General features: G+C 44.0%; 1 protein-coding gene across 1 annotated transcript in view; it reads left to right on the forward strand.

Annotated features, from left to right (window-relative positions):
* Window positions 1–21030, forward strand: part of LOC146355329 (uncharacterized) — a 62210-nt gene that overhangs the window by 32267 nt on the left and 8913 nt on the right. Inside the window, exons 9-11 of the mRNA XM_084829871.1 lie at window positions 211–424; window positions 1600–1663; window positions 9107–9187. Coding sequence (XP_084685997.1) covers window positions 211–424; window positions 1600–1663; window positions 9107–9187 — 359 coding nt within the window. The remainder of the gene's footprint in view (window positions 1–210; window positions 425–1599; window positions 1664–9106; window positions 9188–21030) is intronic.

Below are 21030 nucleotides of genomic sequence, written 5' to 3' on the forward strand. Positions count from 1 at the left end.
CCTAATTATGTCTAACATGGAATTTGCTGTTTTCACAGCGGCCGCACACTGGGTTCAACATTTTCATTGAGCTGTCCACCACATCCCCAAGATCTCTTTCTTGGCCGGTCACCATGAGCTCAGATCCCATCAAGTGTCAGCTTGTAGTGAGTTATGTCTAGGGAGGCTGGCAAAACCCCCGACACCCAGCCCCTGCTCACCGACCTCCAGGGAGCTGATGGACTCAGCTGACAAGCGCCCTGGAGCTCAGCAAGTGGCCAGGAACAGCTTGGATCTCTTGCCGCATGCGCCCCAATGGCAAGAGCAGCTAGGGCATGCACAGCGCCTCTTCCTCCTCCTGCCCAGCTGGCTATCTCCCTTGACAGCCGACAAGGCAGGAAGAGCAGGAGGAGGTCTGGCGCACGCTCTAGCTTCCAGGAGACGGGTAGCGACTGGGGCTCCAGCCGAGGCCCCATTCTGCCCAGTCGGCTGTCAAGGAAGGCCTTGACAACCGACGTGGGCAGGAGGGGCCTTGGTTGCCCCCCAGCACTCTAGCCCTGGCCTCTTTGGGAGGAGGCCGGGGCTAAAGCACTGGGGAGTGGCTGTGCCGAGACACCCCCCTGCCTCTGCTGGCTGTCAAGGAAGCCCTTGACAACTGGCACAAGCAGGAAGGGCCTCAGTGGCACCCCAAAGCACTTGCCCTGCCTTCCTCCTGAGGAAGCCGGGGTGAGAGCACCGCGGGGTGGCCATGCCAGGGCCTGTCCTGCCTCTGCCAGCTGTCAAGGAAGCCCCTGACAACCAGCGTGGGCAGGGAGGGCCTCAGCAGCACCCCAGTGCTCCAGCCCTGTCCTCAGGAAGAGGACAGGGCTAGAGCACTTGGAGGGTGCGCCGTGCTGAGGACTCTGGCATCCAAGCCCATGTGCACATAAAGCACAAGGGCTTGACTTCCAGAGTCCTTGGCACTGAGACGAGGGGCGGCTCGGTGGGCGGTGTGAGCAGGGAGGCTCGCCGAGCAGGTCCAGGCCTCGCAAGCAGGGCAGGAGGGGGAGCTCGTCAAGCTTCCCCACACCCTGGACGGAGGGGGGTCCGTCCATCCCTAGTTATGTCCCCTGTGATGGACACGATGTTGGAGATGGGGACCCAGAGCTATCTAGGGGAAATGCAATTTAGGGATTTTATTTTATTAAGCAGTATATAAGTATTACAAACGAACAGGTGATCGCAGCCGCTGGCCAGCCTGGTGCTTCTCCATGCAGCATAGGGCCTTTAAAATAAGTATTTCTTAAAATATATGCAAAAATTACACTTTCAGTGGCCCTCTGGGGCGCCAGCACTTGCCCCATGTTCACACCAGGCCCCAAAGCGTCCAGCAACATTGCTTCACACAGAAACAGGCCACCGGGCGCAGATTTCCTTGCTGGATTTGATTTACTCAGAAGGATGGCACAGAGTAAAAACAAAAGCCCTGTATTCAGCGTCAGGTGTATCATGTTCAGCAGAAGCAGAGGGACAGGGGGCACTGTGGGGGCAGCCCCAAATCTTTGCTGCGGGGGGCGGGATCTAGGGCTCGGTGCATGCACACTGCCTTTTTCTTGTTCGAATATTTTTCTCTTTCCCCAGGGGAAGGGCGAAGGCGGAGCAAAGGAGCCAACTGTGACCATCTTCTCCTCACTGCTGTTTGTTTGTTTGTGATTGATTGACTGGTGGCGAGAGTGTACTGGGGCTCTCTGATTGATTGCCATGGGGCCAGTCAATGGCTACCAGCAGCTCAGAAAGAGAGAGCGGCAGGGCGGCATTTTATCTCCCTCGGCCTCCCCCTCTCAGGTCTCGGTGCAGCATGGGCCCAGTTTCCACGACAACGGAAGGAGAAGGGAGGGGTGGCTCACCCGCATTTTTGCAGGAGCCGCTTTTGGTCCGGGCAGGGCTCCACAAGGGTGTACATCGCACCATTCTAAGTGGCTTCACATAACGTACTTCTGGGTAGGAGTGTGTGTGTGGAGTGAACGTCATCTGAGCGGCAGGGGCTGCTCAACCAACAAGAGAAGCTCCCCCCCACCATAAGGAAGGTGCAAAGTAGTTACTTCCCCTTGTGTGCTTTTGTAAGACATGCCTCCCAACGAGACCCAAGCCTCATTGAACACAATGGGTGTTGCTTCTGAGTAGACACACATATCCTTGTGCTGGGAAAGGTGTGTGTATGGGGGGGGGGAGAACACAGGGATGGGAAACCAACCAGTCCCCTTCCTAAGCAAACCGATACTGCGCAGGATCTCTATAACGAAGCTGTGAAGTAGTTACTTCCTAAGGCAATAAACCAAACAATAGAGAATCGGAGCTTCGAGATTGTGCTTACCACACTTAGGGAACTGGGCTTTAAGCAGTGCCATTTCAGAGGGGGATCTCTGTAAGTTCTGATGTGGGCATTCAGAGGGCAAGTCTCATTCAGCACAATGGGAGTTACTTCTGAGGAGACACTAATGGGTTTGTTGTGGGAAAGAGAGCAGTAAGCACAAAGACAGAAACCAGCCCCCATTCTAACCTGCAGGATCTCTGTAACGAAGCTCTGAAGTAGTTACTTCCTAAGGTAGTAAACCAAACAAGGCGAATCACAGCTTCAGGAAAGTGCTTTACAGACTTTAGGGAATTAATGCTAAAACATGTCTTTTTAGCACAGCCTTTGAGGGCTAAATTCCCTAAAGTAGCATACCGTTTTAACTGTTCTATTGTTTTAGATTTTAAATTAGTATTAGCTTGCTTAATGGTTTAATATGTTGTAGCTGTTTATATTATTTATTGTTTAATACCGTCTAAATTGATTTTATCTGTACACTGCCCTGAGAGCCTATAGGGCGGGATAGAAGTGTTTTAAATAAATAATAAAATAAATAAATGTGTTTAACATCAGGGTAGCAGAAACAAATTCTATTTCAGTCCCAAAGGTGTGATGGTGCTATGATTTAAGTGAATTTAAAATGCAAAACTGCACATGCTCAGAGAGTATATCTTTTAAAAATCTGTTTTGGGAAGCTATGCTACCTTAGCTGCTAAGTGACTGATGGTATGGGCGTAGAACACTTGCTCTCCATCTGATCTTATACTGGGCCTGCAGTCCTATGTACACTTACCTGGGAGTAGTAAGCCCCACTGAAAATAGTAGTAGTTACTTCTGAGTAAACAAGCTTGTGTTGTGTGGACAGCAGAACTCCCGGAAAAGGCATCTTGAGAGTGAGGGGCATACAATATACAAAAGGGTCGCTGCACAAATGTAATGGCATATTTGGGATACCTTTCTATATTTGTTTGATTACAGCAATTTTGCAGAAATCTCTGGGATGGGGCAAAAGAGAGATAGCATAGGGACAGGGCTGTAGAGCCCTGTGGGTTGGGAAAAGGTAGCTGGGATGGTACAGGAAATTAAGTGGTGTAGGAAAAAACTGGGGGATCTGTGGATGGGGAAATATGTTCAAGATTACATCAGTTGTATTGTGTAATCCTAAACATGTTTATTTAGAAGTAAGTCATATTGAGTTCAGTAGGATTTACTCCCAGGTAATTGTATGCACCTAAATTGTATAACCTAAATTGTATGACCTAAATCATATCCCTTATGAATATACAGTGGAGGTGAGGAATAGATTTCAGGGATTAGACCTGATAGACAGAGTGCCTGAGGAAGTATGGACGGAGGTCCGTAACATTGTTCAGGAGGCAGCAACGAAATCCATCCCAAAGAAAAGGAAATGCAAGAAAGCAAAGTGGCTGTCTGATGAGGCTTTACAAGTAGCTCACAAAAGAAGGGCAGCGAAAAGCAAGGGAGAAAGGGGAAGATATACCCAACTGAATGCAGAGTTCCAGAGAATAGCAAGGAGAGACAAGAAGGTTTTCTTAAATGAACAATGCAAAGAAATCGAGGAAAACAACAGAATGGGAAAGACTAGAGATCTCTTCAAGAAAATTGGAGATCTCAAGGGAACGTTTTGTGCAAAGACGGGCATGATAAAGGACAAAGAAGGCAGGGGCCTAACAGAAGCAGATGAGATTAAGAAGAGGTGGCAAGAATACACAGAAGAACTATACAGGAAAGATCTGAATGTCCCTGATAGCCATGATAGTGCAGTCACTGAACTTGAGCCGGACATCCTAGAGAGTGAAGTCAAGTGGGCCTTAGGAAGCATTAGTAACAACAAAGCTAGCAGAGATGACAGTATTCCAGCTGAGCTATTTAAAATCCTAAAAGATGATGCTGTTAAAGTGCTGCATTCAATATGCCAACAAATCTGGAACACTCAACAGTGGCCACAAGACTGGAAAAGGCCTGTTTACATTCCAATTCCAAAGAAGGGCAACGCCAAAGAGTGTTCAAACTACCGCACAATTGCGCTCATTTCACATGCCAGCAAGGTGATGCTCAAAATCCTACAAGCTAGGCTTCAGCAGTATGTGAACCGAGAACTACCAGAAGTACAAGCTGGGTTTAGAAGAGGCAGAGGAACTAGAGATCAAATCGCCAATATTCGCTGCATCATGGAGAAAGCAAGAGAATTCCAGAAAAACGTCTATTTCTGCTTCATTGACTACGCTAAAGCCTTTGATTGTGTGGATCACAACAAACTGTGGCAAATTCTGAAAGTGATGGGAGTACCAGACCACCTTACCTGTCTCCTGAGAAACCTGTACGAGGGTCAAGAAGAAACAGTAAGAACCAGACATGGAACAACCGAGTGGTTCAAAATTGGGAAAGGAGTACGACAAGGCTGCATATTGTCACCCTGCTTATTTAACTTATATGCAGAGTACATCATGAGAAATGCCGGGTTGGATGAATCAGAGGTCGGAATTAAGATTGCTGGGAGAATTATCAACAACCTCCGATATGTAGACGATACCACCCTAATGGCAGAAAGCGAAGAGGATCTCAAGAGCCTCTTGTTGAGGGTGAAAGAGGAGAGTGCAAAAGCTGGTTTGAAACTCAACATTAAAAAAACTAAGATCATGGCATCTGGCCCTATCACTTCCTGGCATATAGAAGGGGAAGAAATGGAAGCAGTGACAGATTTTACTTTCTTGGGCTCCAAGATCACCGCAGACGGTGACTGTAGCCATGAAATTAAAAGACGCTTGCTCCTTGGGAGGAAAGCTATGGCAAACCTAGACAGCATAGTAAGAAGCTGAGACATCACCTTGCCGACAAAGGTCCGTCTAATCAAAGCTAGAGAAAACTCCCTGGAAAAGACCCTGATGCTGGGAAAGACTGAAGGCAAAAGGAGAAGGGGACAGCAGAGGATGAGATGGCTAGATAGCATCACGGATGCAATGAATATGAACTTGAGCACGCTCCGGGAGAGAGCGCAGGACAGGAAGGCCTGGCGTGCTATGGTCCATGGGGTCACGAAGAGTCGGACACGACTGAACGACTGAACAACAACAATGTATGGCTGTGAGAGCTGGACTATAAGGAAGGCTGAGCGCCGAAGAATTGATGCTTTCGAACTGTGGTGCTGGAGAAGACTCTTACGAGTCCCCTGGACTGCAAGGAGGTCAAATCAGTCCATCCTAAAGGAAATCAACCCTGAGTGCTCATTGGAAGGACAGATACTGAAGCTGAAGCTCCAATATTTTGGCCACCTAATGCGAAGAGAAAACTCCCTGGAAAAGACCCTGATGCTGGGAAAGACTGAAGGCAAAAGGAGAAGGGGACGGCAGAGGATGAGATGGCTAGATAGCATCACTGATGCAATGAATATGAACTTGAGCATGCTCCGGGAGAGAGCGCAGGACAGGAAGGCCTGGCGTGCTATGGTCCATGGGGTCACGAAGAGTCGGACACGACTGAACGACTGAACAACAACAACAAAATTGTGTGCAGGATTTGGAGTCTTACTCCTTAGTAAATATGCTCACAGCTTCAGCCTGCCTTATCTGCACTGAAAACAGTTCCAGGATCTGGATCTGGAGAGAAACGCAGGGAATGAAAGCTTTCGTAATTTGAAAAGCAAACAGCCAAAAAGCCAATCTTGTGGTGCTAGTCCATGGTGGTAGTGGTGGGGACACCAAATCCAAAGCTGAGCATACCTTTAGAAGGAAGTTTGGCAGGTCCTAATAAAGATATCCAACTACACATTCTAGTACTTTCAGAGTCCTATGATGATGAGGTTGCAAGCAATTTAATACTGCAACATTTGGTGTAGATTTTAGGATTACAAGAATTTGGGCCTGAAAGACCCAGGAAAAGTTTGGGTACAGGGAAGGTAAGTTGGAAGCATGCACAGTTTGAGACATTGCACAGTTCTGTCCTGAGAGCAAGCAAGAAGTAAATAAGGTTGCCTTCTTTAAAATGTAAACTATAGTAATTAAGTCTAATTGTGCACATATATTTGCATATGTAAATTAGCACATGCAAATTTGTGCATTTTTTTGCCCTTATGGGCCTGAGCCCATCTTTTAGGTACCTAGCGCCACCCCTGATGTTCAGTAATCTGAGACAGATCACACTGGTGTGGGTTTATTAACAAATAGTGGCTGAATGGTGCCCAATACCGTCTGCTCTAGCCAGCCTGACCAGAAGGGAATATGGTTCATTGATTCAGAGGGGGTAGTGACATATCTGTGGCACTCAACAGAGGCTTCTACATTTAGCCATGACTTAGAAACTGGGTGAAGGCTGGGGAGGAAAGGAGACAAAGTGAGAGATGCAGTGGGAGAAATCCTAACAGGAGCCACAGGTTGACCACTATGGGCCCAGCAGCAGCACAGCAGTAACAACGGGGGCAAAGCCATCAGCAGTCAATTTGTGGCAATACCTGTTCCATGATCTGACTTGTCCTTGAACAAAAGAACTTCAGAAACAGGTTTCAAATGGGGAATTGTTGAAATACAATTCATCAGGAGGTTCAACTCTCTCCTGGGGCTTGAACAGGGACAAAGGTTTTTTGTTTCAATCATACTACATGTGGGTTTGCATGTTCACAGAGTTCACACGTTGCACCTTCCTGCGCATGTGGGTCATGAGCCACCTAATTAGCATCGTTGCCTTTGCTGGGTGCGACTTGTTGTGATGTCCGAACTTGCCACGGATGGGTGGCCGGGGTGGTTAACGAACAACCTTGAAATCCCCCCTCCACCCCCAACAGGTTCTGAGACATCATGACAATCTGTGTCCAGTGAGGGTAATTCTGCTAATTAGGCAGCTTGCAATGTGCAGGGAAAGAAAATAAGTCACTTCGGCTTGTTAGTTTCCCGCCATGATCCAAGGTCAACATGTGTTAATCAGCTCATCATTTCAAGATTGTCAGGTCATCATCCAGCAACTGTTTTGTGAATGGCCACCATTAAGGTAATTACCACCGCTATACACTTTCTGCATTTCAGTTCCACTCCCACTGTTTACGGTTCCACCCCACCCCCCACCACATAAGACAGGAAAAACTTTATGCATCTGATGAAGTGGACTCTAGACCACAAAAGCTTATGCCATAATAAATCTGTTATTCTTTAAGGTGGCACAAGACCCTTTTAAGAGTGTCCACTGCAGTATTGCATCTATCTGGAGTCTTGGGTATAAGCCAGGCTCAGAAAGTTACTAAATAAATAATTACAGCCCCCACAAACAGCAGGCGGAATTCAGTATCTGGGTGTGTTTAGCACTTCCTGACCATGGATTGTGTCAGGTAAATTCACATACCACTCACTGACACTAGCTGGTTTCCCCTTGACACAGAGAGTCTACTATACTTATTCACTGCTTCTACCATGGCTGGAGAAATAGTTTATGCTGATCTCAACGTCCCTTCTGAACCACACCCCTCAAGGCTGCTGTCCCCATCTCAGCAGCTCAGTGAGTATTAATGTCATCTGCTTGTTTCTTTTTAAAAGTTGGTTGTCTTGTTGACATGAAGCCAGAAAGCAGGTACCTGAAGCCCCCATCAGTATGTTGGGTTCCTTTAGAATCCCATGATTCTATCATTCTGTACTGATTTCTATGATGCTGTGTATGTGGTTGTGTTAGTACAAATTATAGGAATTATCCTAGTTTCTGCAGGAAATATATTCTGTCCAGATATAAGCTGCACTACTCCACAGTTGAATATTGCTTTTGAGGGATAGAGGGAAGGATGAAAGCCATGTGTATATGTAAGGGGTGGGAATGTGTGTACGTGGAAATGTTGGTCTGATTGTTAGGTAGCTCCTATGTGGAATGGGAGCCTTCATAAATGTTATCATAGTCTCAGCTTCAAACTTGGAACAAAATGACGTCAGTGTCATACTTGGAAAAATATAGCAGATATGTGCATTGCAATGATCGGAGCTCTATAAATTATAGCTCTTTTTCTGCGGCAAATTAGGGCTTTTAAAAATTAAAAATTAGGGTTTTTAAGATGTTGTTGTTGACAGTAATGATAATTATGAAAAGCAGCTACAATTCTATGTGTGCTTTGATTATTTTCCTTGAAAGAACTCTGCAGTTCTACACCCAGTGATCAAAATTCAGTCTTTGATTCAGCAGCTATTTCTCGGGAAAATTTTGTGTTTGTTATTTTGGTTTGCAGAACACCATTTCATTACATTTATTACATTTCTATACCACCCAATAGCCAAAGCTCTCTGGGTGGTTTACAGAGATTAAAACTTTAAAAATACAATATTGTACATAATATAAAAACCATTTACATACAAACATATAAACAGACATGACATCCGAGCATATCTAAACAATTTTAATAATCAATAAGAAATTCAGGACCAAAATTAAAAATGTTTTATCACATGCTTCCAAATGCCTGAGAGTACTAAATTTTGCTGCCAGAAAATGGAGCATAAAACACAAACAAAATGGTGTGACCTAGCCATTAATTAATTAATTATTTATTGGGATTTGAAAATGTCTGTGGGTTTGTGAATTACACTGCCAATAACTATCCTTAAACCTGCCGAGGAGCAAATTCGGTATATTGGTAAATGTGTACATGTGAATGTCTGATGTGGTAACTTTCTGTAGAAAATCCCTTAGCTTCCTAAAGCAACTGATCACTGCAGTGTACCTCATCCTACAGTCAGTTGGAGGGAAGCAAACTTAAGATGCTTCTTACACACATCCTTCAATTAATAAATTAGCTGTCGCTCTTTACAGCTGCTCCCAAGCATCCCCATTGGCTCCTGATCACTCTATGCATTGGGAATGTCATTCTTGTGGCAGCTGTGATAACCCTGGGTGAGTATCCTAGTGCAATATATTTATAATTACTTGTGCTTTTAGTGGGGTCCTATGAAAAATATTTAGATGCATTAAAAAAAACTACCCTACTCTTTTCTGATGTTTTTATTATGAAATGAAAATAACAGCTCTTGTGAATATTTCTGTGAAAGGTTTAAAGTCTTTTAAAAATATTATTCTATTTTAAAAAATAAACCCTTGTTTTAAAAAAGTATTATCAGTTGTTGATGAGAGCTTTCATGCCCTTATTACAGTTGTTTGTTTTGTTTTAAACATTTTAATGATATATTTTCATAACACAAACCGCCTTTGTGTGCTTGTGCATTCCATGGAGCTGACTGGAAACTGAGATTCAGGACAGATAAAATAAAGCACTTATTTACACAGCACATAGTTAAACTATGGAATTTGCTACCACAAGATGTGGATGGCCATCAATTTGGATGGCTTTAAAAGGGGGCTCGACAAATTCTTGGAGGAGAAGGCTGTCAATGGCTACTAGTCCTGATGGCTCGATGCTACCTCCAGTATCAGAGGCAGTATGCTATGTACACCAGTTCCTTGGGAACATGGGCTGGAGGGTGCGTTGCACTCATGTCCTGCTTGTGAGTCTTCTGTCGACAGCTGGTTGGCCACTGTGTGAACAGAATGCTGGACTAGATGGACCCTTGGTCTGATCCAGCAGGGCTCTGTGGGAGGTCATTGGGGGCTGCTGGGGGGAGGGAGGATTTGCAAAAATAGCCTCTTTCCACATCTGCAAGTAGAAGCCTCTTCTGGATCAGAATCTCTTCCATGGATGGAAAGGCAAATCAGGATCTACTGACTGGGTTCACAATAACCCATACTCAGTGGGTTGAGTGTGGGTTGTCGTTGAACCATAGGTTGTTGTTGAAATGTGGGTTATCATTTTATCTGAACGCAGCTGCATTAACAAATTATAGCTTGTTAACTATAGCTTGTTAACAAACTATAGCTTGTTAACCATGCACAACCCATGAATAGAACCTATAGGCTGGGTTTGGACCATCACAGGGGGAAAAGATGCCACCGTGACTTCTTTTCCCTGCTCCACACATGCCAGTCGCATGACCATCATTTCCTGCAATGCAGGGCGGGTTATCGTGTCATCCGAACCTGGTGAGACGCCCGGCAGAGGTTGCTTCTAAATCACCCCACAACCCCTAAAACAAGCCATGGGTTTAGAAGCCCCCTCAATTGTGCATTGTTACTGGGTTCAGACGACACAATAAACTGTGCCATGTTGCAGGTAATTAGGTAAATGGCAGTTGCACGAGCAGCACAGGAGGGACAGGGACAGAAGCCACAGGGTGGCTTCTCCCTCCCCTCCATGATTGTCTGAACCCAGCCATAGTTTGCTGTTGGTTTGTGAACTGTGGGTTGTTCGTGGTTAACAAGCCATGGTTAACAAGTTTGTGCTTAACAAGACAACATGATGACCCACATTTCAACAAGAACCCATGGTTCAACAACAACCCACACTCAACCCATACTCAACCACTCAGTGCGGGTTATTGTGTTGCGTGAACCCAGTTACAGGACCTCCTTATTCCTATGGCAGGGGTGCACAACCTGCTGTACGCATGCCGCCCACCACCACCTCCTGTGTGGAATGCTGATCCTGTAGGTGCCCCATCCATTTTTCTCTGCAGACCAGCTGAGGGGGAGCCTCCCCCTCCCTCACAAATCCTGAAGCAGCCAAGAATGCTGCTTTCCCACTGCTAATGGCAGCAGGCAAGCAGCGATCCCTCCCAAGTGATCCCAAAGCAGTGATTCCAACTATGGTCAGTGTAGAGATGGTGGAGAATTCCGCCACGGATTTCAGTGAGACCAAATGCACTGGCATTCGCCCCCCCGAAATCTGTGGCGGAACGGCCTGCCACCCCCCGCCCCCGCACGGATTCCTCCCGGGACGAGGCTTACCTGGGGCGGATGTTCCGGACAGTGGCGGCTACGGTGGTGGCTGGTCTTTCGACCAGGTGCCACGGCCGCCATTTGCATCTTGGTGTTTGCCGTGATAGGCTACGTAAGTATTTACGTGATAGGCTACGTAAGTATTTACGTAGCCTATCATGGCAAGCCAATTAAAAAAAAAACGCGTACGCAAATGGCGGCGGCTATGGCAGCCGCCATTTGCATTCCCTATTTTTCGCCGTTTTAATCTACGTGAATATTTACGTAGGCTATTATGGCGGGAAAAAAAGGGGAATGCAAATAGCGTAGTGGGTGATATTTGCGTTCCTTTTTTCCCCGCCGTTTTAGCTTACACAAATATTTACATAAGCTATTACGGTGAAAAAAAAAAAGGAACGCAAATAGCGCCCACTACGCTATTTGCATTCCCCTTTTTTTCGACGTAAATATTTACGTAGGCTAAAACGACAAAAAATAGGGAATGCAAATGGCAACCGCTGTAGCCGCCGCCATTTGCATATGCTGTTTTGTTTGGGTTTTGGGGGGGTTGCCGTGATAGGCTACGTAAATACTTACGTAGCCTATCACGGAAGCCTGTCTGGACACAAATGGCAGCCGCTATGGCAGCTGCCATTTGCGTCCGCAGCAGCCCGTCTGCGGCTGGAAATCCGGCTGTGGACAGCCCTGGCCAGCTGCTCCACGGAAGCAGGAATACTGTCATCTCTGCTAGCTTTGTTGTTACTAATGCTTCCTAAGGCCCACTTGACTTCACTCTCTAGGATGTCCGGCTCAAGTTCAGTGACCTTTCCTGTATAGTTCTTCTATGTATTCTTTCTACCTCTTCTTAATCTCATCTGCTTCTGTTAGGTCCCTGCCTTCTTTGTCCTTTATCATGCCCATCTTTGCACAGAACGTTCCCTTGATATCTCCGATTTTCTTGAAGAGATCTCTAGTCTTTGTCATTCTATTGTTTTCCTTGATTTCTTTGCATTGTTCATTTAAGAAGGCCTTCTTGTCTTTCCTTGCTATTCTCTGGAAATCTGCATTCAGTTGGGTATATCTTCCCCTTTCTCACTTGCTTTTCACTTCCCTTCTTTCCTCAGCTACTTGTAAAGCCTCATCAGACAGCCACTTTGCTTTCTTGCATTTCTTTTTCTTGGGGATGGATTGAGTTGCTGCCTTCTGAGCAATGTTATGGACCTCTGTCCATAGTTCCTCAGGCACTCTGTCTATCAGGTCTAATCCCTTAAATCTATTCCTCACCTCCACTGTATATTCATAAGGGATATGATTGAGGTCATACCTGAATGGTTTAGTGGTTTTCCCTAGGTACTTCAATTTAAGCCGAAATGTTGCAATAAGAAGCTCATGATCTGAGCCACAGTCAGCTCCAGGTCTTGTTTTTACTGACTGTATAGAGCTTCTCCATCTTTGGCTGCAAAGGACATAATCAATCTGATTTCGATATTGACCATCTGGTGTTGTCCATGTGTAGAGTCACCTCTTGTGCTGTTGGAAAAGAGTGTTTGCTATGATCAGCGTGTTCTCTTGGCAAAACTCTATTAGCCTTTGTCCTGCTTCATTTTGTACACCAAGGCCATGCTTGCCTGTTATCCCGGTGATTTCTTGACTTCCTATTTTAGCATTCCAATTCCCTATGATGAAAAGGACATCTTTTTTTGGTGTTAGTTCTAGAAGGTGTTGTAGGTCTTCATAGAACTGATCAACCTCAGCTTTTTTGGCCTCAGTGGTTGGGGCATAGACTTGAATTACTGTGATGTTGAATGGTTTGCCTTGGATTCGTACTGAGATCATTCTATCGTTTTTGAGATTGTACCCCAGTACTGCTTTTCCCACCCTTTTGTTGACTATGAGTGCTACTCCATTTCTTCTAAGGGATTCTTGCCCACAGTAGTAGATATGATGGTCACCTGAATTAAATCCACCCATGCTTGTCCATTTTAGTTCGCTGATTCCCAAGATGTCGATGTTCAATCTTGCCATCTCATGTTTGACCACCTCCAGCTTACCTTGATTCATTGATCTGACATTCCAGGTTCCTAAACAATATTGTTCTTTAATTTAGAGTAAAAAATAAAGTGTAGCTTGGTTCTGAGCTGACATTTTCACTGAGCTATCCACAACAACTCCAAGATCCCTTTTCAGTCACCACCAGCTCCAACCCCATTAGCGTATATGTGAAACTGGGATTTTTGCCCCAGTGTGCATCACTTCACACTTGCTTACATTGAACTCCATTTGTGGTTTTAATACCTGTTTCCCCAGTTTGGAGGGAACTCCTTTTGGAGTTCTTTGTTGTCCCTTTTTATTTTATCCACCCTAAATAATTTGGTATTGTCAGTAAACTGGTCAACTGGGGGAATGATAGGAATTGTAGTCCAATATCTGGATGGCACTGGACTGGGGAGGCTGGTCTAGAACTCTATCATGTAGCACCACTATTTGATTCAACAGCTCAGACTTTTTCTGAAAATATCAGTTCAGGCATGGCATCTGCCCTACATTTTCTGCAGTGAAGCCAGATGAAAACAATTCATTCAGCTTCTCTGCAATCTTCATATCCTCCTTTGGTATTCTTTTAACTCAGTTGTCATACACCAGTCCAATAGCCTCCCTAGCAAGTTTCGTGCTTCTGATGTATTTAAAGAATTTTTTATTGTTGGTCTTAAAGTTATTAACAATATACTCCTCAAAATCCTTCTGTGCTTCCTTTATTGTCTGCTTGTATTTCTTTGCTGGTACTTCTGGTACTTCCAGATGGAGGGCTCTTAGAACTACCAATCAAGAGGTATTCCTTAATGGATTTTCTGTGGTAAGGAAAAAGACAGAAGATGTAGTGGGAAAACAGCATGGATGAAGACATCATCTAGACCCTCTATAAAATTCTGTTAATGAGGCTGGGCAGTGGCACAATGAAAAGGTGAAAATACCTTTTATGTTCTTTTTGTGCAAGTTTGCCCTTCAGTGCGAGTTTTTATGCAAGATTTCCATTACCTAAAGGAAGCCTTTTTTCTAATAGTTTGCTTGACGCTGCTCATTAACCACAACAGTAATCTGTTGGACTTGGTGCTACATTTCCTGACCTGTGGTATTCATTCTAGGTGAGCCTTTATTACTGTGATTTTGAGTACCATCCAGTCCATTCTGAAAGGATTTAACCCTTCTTGGGTTAAACCCTTCTTGACTCTCCCTTTCAGTTTCCTTTTTACCAGTTCCCTCATTTTCAAGAAGTTTCTTCTTGAAGTCAAATGTGACTTTGTTAGATTTCCTTGACAATTTTCCACTTAAATATATATTAAATCTGATAGCACTGTGGTCACTGTTTCCAATCAGTTCAGCAATACTCACATCTCACATAAGGTCCTGAGCAGCACCATTTAGGATTAAGTCCAGGGTCACCTCCCCTGTAATTGGTTCCATGACCAACTGTTCTACGGCTTAGTCATTTAGGGCACTAAGAAATTTAACCTCTTAGTTGTGACCAGAATAGATATTCCGTCAATGTGAGGTTAATTGAAGTTTGTATCCAGCAGAGATTACTTTGGATCCTTGGTTTATTTTATTTTTTACATGAGTTTGTATGGGTTAATTTTATACTTTTCCTACCTTTGTATTCTAGTTATTACCCAAATGAACATTGGTTGGTTGCAGCAGCCAGATTAGGTAGCAGTTGTATTTTACTTAAGGACAAAAACATGCGGTTTGGCATTTCAAAATCTATTGTACCTCCCTATTTTCAAAACTGTTGGTATCTATCCAGGTTAAATATCAAATATAGCAAATTCATTTTTAAAAAATCATCATCATCATCATCAGTTCTAAACTTCAGTTCATCGTTAGCATATAAAAATGATGTCAGATTTCCAAAAGAGAATTTCCAGTGCACATAAAACTTAATGTGACTGAGTAGGATCACCATGGAGTCAAATAGTTGGAGTCTGCTGGTTTTGCTTCGGCTACTTAGAAACATAATTATTTTAACTGGGTCAGCTGCTGCCCACACTTTCTTCCTGTCACCCTACCATTCAGACACTTCTGCCCAATCATTTAACACCATCACAGAAAATAAGGCCACCATATCAGCAAGTCTATACATACCTTCCTTTTCAGGAAGATGCTTTGCTAACCAGCTTCTTAGAAATGGAGTTGAAGGGGAAAATCCTTGTGCAATTTCTGACTTGTGAGGAGCCCCATTCTATATTCAAGTTCAGAGAATAATGGGAACAAATCTTTTCTTATCCAATTCTGCAGAGCCAGGGATTTCTGTTTAGTTCCTTTTTGTGTGTTAATTTTTTGTATATGTATGCCCCCTTTACATTTTCATTAATTTTAGTAGAATGCAAGGTGTGCGTTCACACTCTTTTACTTCTGGCAGGGGTGGGGAACCTTTTTTCTGCTGAAGGCCATATTCCATTGGGGGGGTGATTTTTCTGAGGCTGTATGCTGGTGGTGGGTGGCCCATTCATTCAGATGTCAATGAAAGGATCACTGACAACTGAAGCAGATGGTCTTTTCTCCCTCCTCTGTCTGACAGCCCTTTCTCTCTCTCTTTCTGACAGACACCCCCTTTTCTCTCTCTTTCTCTCTGAGACCCCCCTATTTTTCTGAAGCCCCTCCTCTCTCTTTCTGACACCACCTCCTCTCTCTCTCCCCCTGAAATACTCCCTTCTCTCTCTGAGAATCCCTTGTCTTTCTGACACCCCTTCTCTCTCTTTCTGACACCGCCTTCTCTCTCCATCTCCCTGACACACCCCCTTCTCTCTGAGAACCCCCACTCTTTCTGATACCCCTTCTCTCTCATTCTGACACCTCTTTTCTCTCTCCCTGAGACACCTCTTTCACTTTCTAAGAACCCGTCTCTTTCTGACATCTCCTTTTCTCTCTCTTTCTCCCTCTCTCTCTCCTCCATCTTTCTCCCCACCCAGCAGATTGCCAAAGGAAGGACAGATCACTTGCAGTTGCAGACAGCTATTGAAGTTAGGCAAAGAATCACATGAAATTAGGCTAAGGGCTGGATGCAGCCTTAGGGCCACAGGTTGTCCACCCCTGACTTGTAGAATATATCCCAACAATGGCTAGTGCTGTTTGCAGCAAATCCCAGATGGAGTCACTGTTTAGTGCTCTGCTTACGGGTTTACCATAAAGAAGATGTCCCCATCCTCAGAATGTTCTGCATAATAACTGAACACACTTCTCAATGAATGTCAGATCTGCTGGCTGAGAGGATTCCACCTCGAAATGGACCCCTCCCCAGCTCTTCTTGTGAACTGCCCAGAACTGCTATTGGGTGGTATAGAAATGAAATAAATAAAAATAAATTCTATAGCTCTTGCAAATCTACCAGTTGGGGAGGATGCTGATTCAACTGGCAAACCCTTCCCCATTGGGCTCCATTTCAACAAGACACTGGGTGTATTGTAAACTATTTGCCCATGCTGAATTCCACATGGCTGAGGGTCGTTTATAAGGGGCTATTGATTCTGTGCTCAAGACCTGTATATGTTTGCCAGTGTTTTCCTGCCAGCACAACTTTCCTCCAGGTCATAAATTGCTGGTGTGCAAACCCTGTACATCAGTGCACAAGCTAAACCTCTGTTAAAAATTTATGGAGCAGTCTTTTGTGGCTACAGGTAGGGAGGAGAGGAAAGGAAAATGCTATTGCACGAGCAGACGTGCACTTATGCAATGTTGGATGCAACTCAGTATGTTCCCTTTAAAAATTGAACATAGAAAATATTGTTTGACACATTGCTTTTATAGAGTTTTTTAAGGCTTCTAAAAACCCAAAAGAAATGGAAAAGGAACTTAGGAAAAGATAGAGGAGCAGATAAATTCCAACAATAACGTTAAATACTGAGTTAATCCATACAAATTTAGAGAATAAATATGTTAAACATAAAATATTGATCTTCAATATATATAAAGAAAAAGAAAAGGGAACACAGGTGGAAAAGTTACAAAATGAAGAAGGGCCCCCAGGCCAAGCAAAACCTATGAAAATTCAAGAACAGCCCAATCCTAAGAATAAAGTCAAATTAAAATGCAATACACTCAAAAGCAAAAAGAACAGCACAAAATATATTTTAAAAAACCCTCCACAAGGCTTTAGCAAATAAAGCATTATTTACTTGACACCTAAAAGAAATCAGAGCTGGTGTCAGGAGAATATGTTTGGGGAGATCTTGTCCCTGGAAGCCACCCACCTAACTTCTCAAGGTGGGGCACCTGGACCAGGGCCTCAGTAGATTATCTCCATGGAGGGGCAGGTTCCCACATGACAGGGGTGCACAACCTTTTTGGACCTGAGGGCTGCATAGGACATTGGGTGGTGGGTTGGGAGCAGCACGTATGCGCGCACACACACACACACACGTGCTAAAGCCTCCTCCCCGCCCCACTGATCTAGGGATGTACGAAAGTCACTTACCTTTTCGCAGAATTTTTCGCGGTGGGGGGGAGGCGCTCCGTCCCTCCCCCCGGAATCCTCGACGGAATATCGAATCCTCGATATTGAGCTTCAAATATTTTCAAAAAAAATATTTGAAGCTCAAATATTTTGGCCACCTAATGCGAAGAGAAAACTCACTGGAAAAGACAAAAGATTGAAGGCAAAAGGAGAAGGGGACGGCAGAGAATGAGATGGCTAGATAGCATCACCAGTGCAATGAATATGAACTTGAGCACACTCTGGGAGAGAGCGGAGGACAGGAAGGCCTGGCGTGCCATTGGTCCATGGGGTCACGAAGAGTCGGACACGACTTAACGACTGAACAACAACAAGCTTGGTGAGTCCAAGCTAGATAGAGGACCCTAGCATGGGGATTGGGGAGCTTTAATTCTTTGCCCCTGCTTCAATCCTGATCCAGATTGGGTTGTTCACACCTGCAATTTATATTGCCAAAAAGTGATCAATTTATTTTAAAGTAAAGTGTCGTGTGCGTCTCATTATGAAATACTATAAACGCAAGACACCATCATTCACAACATCCCAATCCAGACCAGTCAAGATAAAACACAGAGCAATGAAAGTTTAAAACTTATCTAGTAATTACATTTTTAATCTATTATTTTATTTTTATAAATGAAATAAACACTACCAACAACATAATCAGAATCTTCAGTTTCGAACATTACAGTATTCTAAGAAAAAGAAAAAAGGGAGGATAGCAAAAGAAGGAAGAGGAAAAAAGGAAAAAAAGAATTATATTAAACTTCAATAAGACCAAACCAAATATCCAAACAGTCTTATAGCAAAGGAATAGGAGCAAACAATCCATTTCCATTAGCCAAGCCATATGTTACCATTCAGTTAACACGTATTAATAAACATTAAAAGTTTAGCCAACAAGAAATAGTAATAATAATAATCCCATAATAATATCAATAATAATACTAATGAAAAGAGGGGGGAAAGTTTAAGAAAAAGATAAAAAAGCAAATCATTTGTATATTTTAAGTAATATCATATCTAAAAACATATTTATATGTATACCCATACACACACAAATAGGCATTCTATTACAATATAACACAAAAAAAAAGGAGAAAGGGAAGAAAAATATGCAAACATTTATTCTGGCATACTGCCTCGACATCTTATCAGCTATAGTCCAAGCAACACTTCAAAAGATGGCTAAGTTCCAACTCTGGAGGCTGAGAGAGTTAGTTCCCTTATTTTTTAAATACCAGTTAAAAATGATTCTGCAGCATCAGGATCCAAACATCTTTTCATCTGGCCTTCAAAAGAATACAAAATGTAGCCGGATATAAAATTTGTCTAGTAATAACACTGAGGCTTACATGCAGGGTTGCCAATATCACATCCGAGTTCTTCAAATCTAGTCTGCATAATTTGCACATTATACACATTATTTGCTAATTATGCAAAAATTACCCTGATAGTGTATGATTTTTACAAAATCAAAGTTGATTTTGTCCAGTTTTTAAGCATCCAAAAAATCTGGCAGACATGTGCTTCCCTGCATGTAAAGTAGCTTGCATCTCTCTAACGCTGGATATATTTTTATTTATTCTGCCAGTAAAAACTAAATAATGTATATTTTAAAGATGCAGTACAATTTAATGTGTTTTCTTAACTTATAACTAAGTTATACTCAGTTATTTTATGCTCTTACACTGTAATCCTATACATTACTAAATCCTATTTAGTTCAATGGGTCTTAGTAGTCCTGATGGCTATATGTTCCCTCCAGTATCAGAAAGACAGTATGCTCTATACCAGTTGCTGGGAAACATGGGCGGGAAGGTGCTATTGCCCTCATGTCCTTCTTGTGGGTTTCCTGTGGGCAGCTGGTTGGCTGCTGTGTGAACAGAAGGCTGGACTAGATAGTCCTCTGGTCTGAGGAAGCACAGCTGTCCTATTCACTAGACAGCGATATCAGAGACCTCCAACAGTAAAGGCCATTTCCTGAACATGAATATGAATAAGATAATCATATTGCTTGTAGGGTAGGCATGCCAGCAAATTGACAAGTCAGCTATGATGTAGCAGTGTGTTCCCAGCTTCCCCCCACTTTGTTGCAATTTCTGGGTGGTGGAGGTGAAAAAAAAAAAGTCCCCAAATGCTGAGATGGGGCAAGAGACATTTTTATGAATTTTGAGGGATGGATGTTGGAATTCCTTACAGATGAGGTGCTTGAGGGAGGCTTTTCTTCTCTTTTTTACAGTTTAAAACAGAGGTGGGCAACTGTGGCCTTATGGACACATGGAGCCTAATTTCACAGGCCCCCTGCATGCAATCAGTTCAAAACTCCAGCAAGAGCGACCTGTCTTTTCCCTGGCAGTCTGCTGCATGGGAAGGAAGAGAGAGGGGGAGGAAAGGGGTGGCAGAGAGAGAAAAGAGAGTGGCAAAAAGAGAAAAGAGGTGACCCACACTCTTTTGACTTTGCTCACACCCACCCCTGACATGTGGTCCCCAAAAGATTACCTACGAGGGAATGCAGCCCTGAACAGAAATAAGCTTGCCAGGCCCTGGTTTAAAAGCAGGCTCACTAGCCACGATCTGGCCGCATCCCTCTTCCTGTGCCAGATCACCATGGAAACAGTCCTAGATTGTGTACTTTCCATAGTGATCAGGATGAATCAGGAAAAAAACTCAGAAGGCTGCAAAGACGGGAGGCTACCAGCTGCTGCTCACAGCTGGTGAGACTTCTTTTAAAGTCTCTTTAAAACAGAGTCTCTGTAAAGTCTCTGTAAAAACAGAAAAGAAAAAAACCTCAACCACCTCCTTTGTTGGATAAGATAAGCCAACCCCCACCGTGGAAAATTTCTTAGAAATTCTCCTGCCTACCATGAAAACAACAGAAGGTATTTCCTCATGCTCCCCACCACCACCACGCCATGATGGACCCATAAAAATAGAGAGGGAACTGAGGCCTAGCACTAAATTTCTCATGTCCTAATAGGAGCACTCCTGTCCGGGGTCCTAATCAGCCATGCTCCTTCCAGAATACTTTGTTCCACCATCACATGCTCAGTCTCCTTGGCCTCCTTGGGGGAGCACCCTTAGGTGTTTTTGTAAAGGCTTTTTGTAACCTTGGAATGCCCCCAAGCATGCTGGAACCTCTTGTTTCTAGGTGACCCTCTTTTTGGCTCCATTTTTGTCAGGACTCAATACCTAAGATTGCTATTAGAGAGAGTGATATTGTCAACAGTCCACAAAGACAAGAATGCCTTTATTTCATTTCACCGTGGCAGGGATGGGCTGTAGGCCAAGTTCAGTCTGCCAGTCCTCCCCATCCAGCCCCCAAAGGCCTCCTCTGAGGCCCTCCCCTCAAAGGCACATAGAAGCTCCCAGGGCTGGCACAAGCTCTCCTCCTGCCTGAGGCAGGAGAGCACACGTGGGTTTCCCCTGTGCCCCCCATGTG

This window comes from Heloderma suspectum, chromosome 2, assembly GCF_057233095.1.
Source record: "Heloderma suspectum isolate Gila_16-S chromosome 2, 16-S_ref, whole genome shotgun sequence".
NCBI classification, from domain to species: domain Eukaryota; kingdom Metazoa; phylum Chordata; class Lepidosauria; order Squamata; family Helodermatidae; genus Heloderma; species Heloderma suspectum.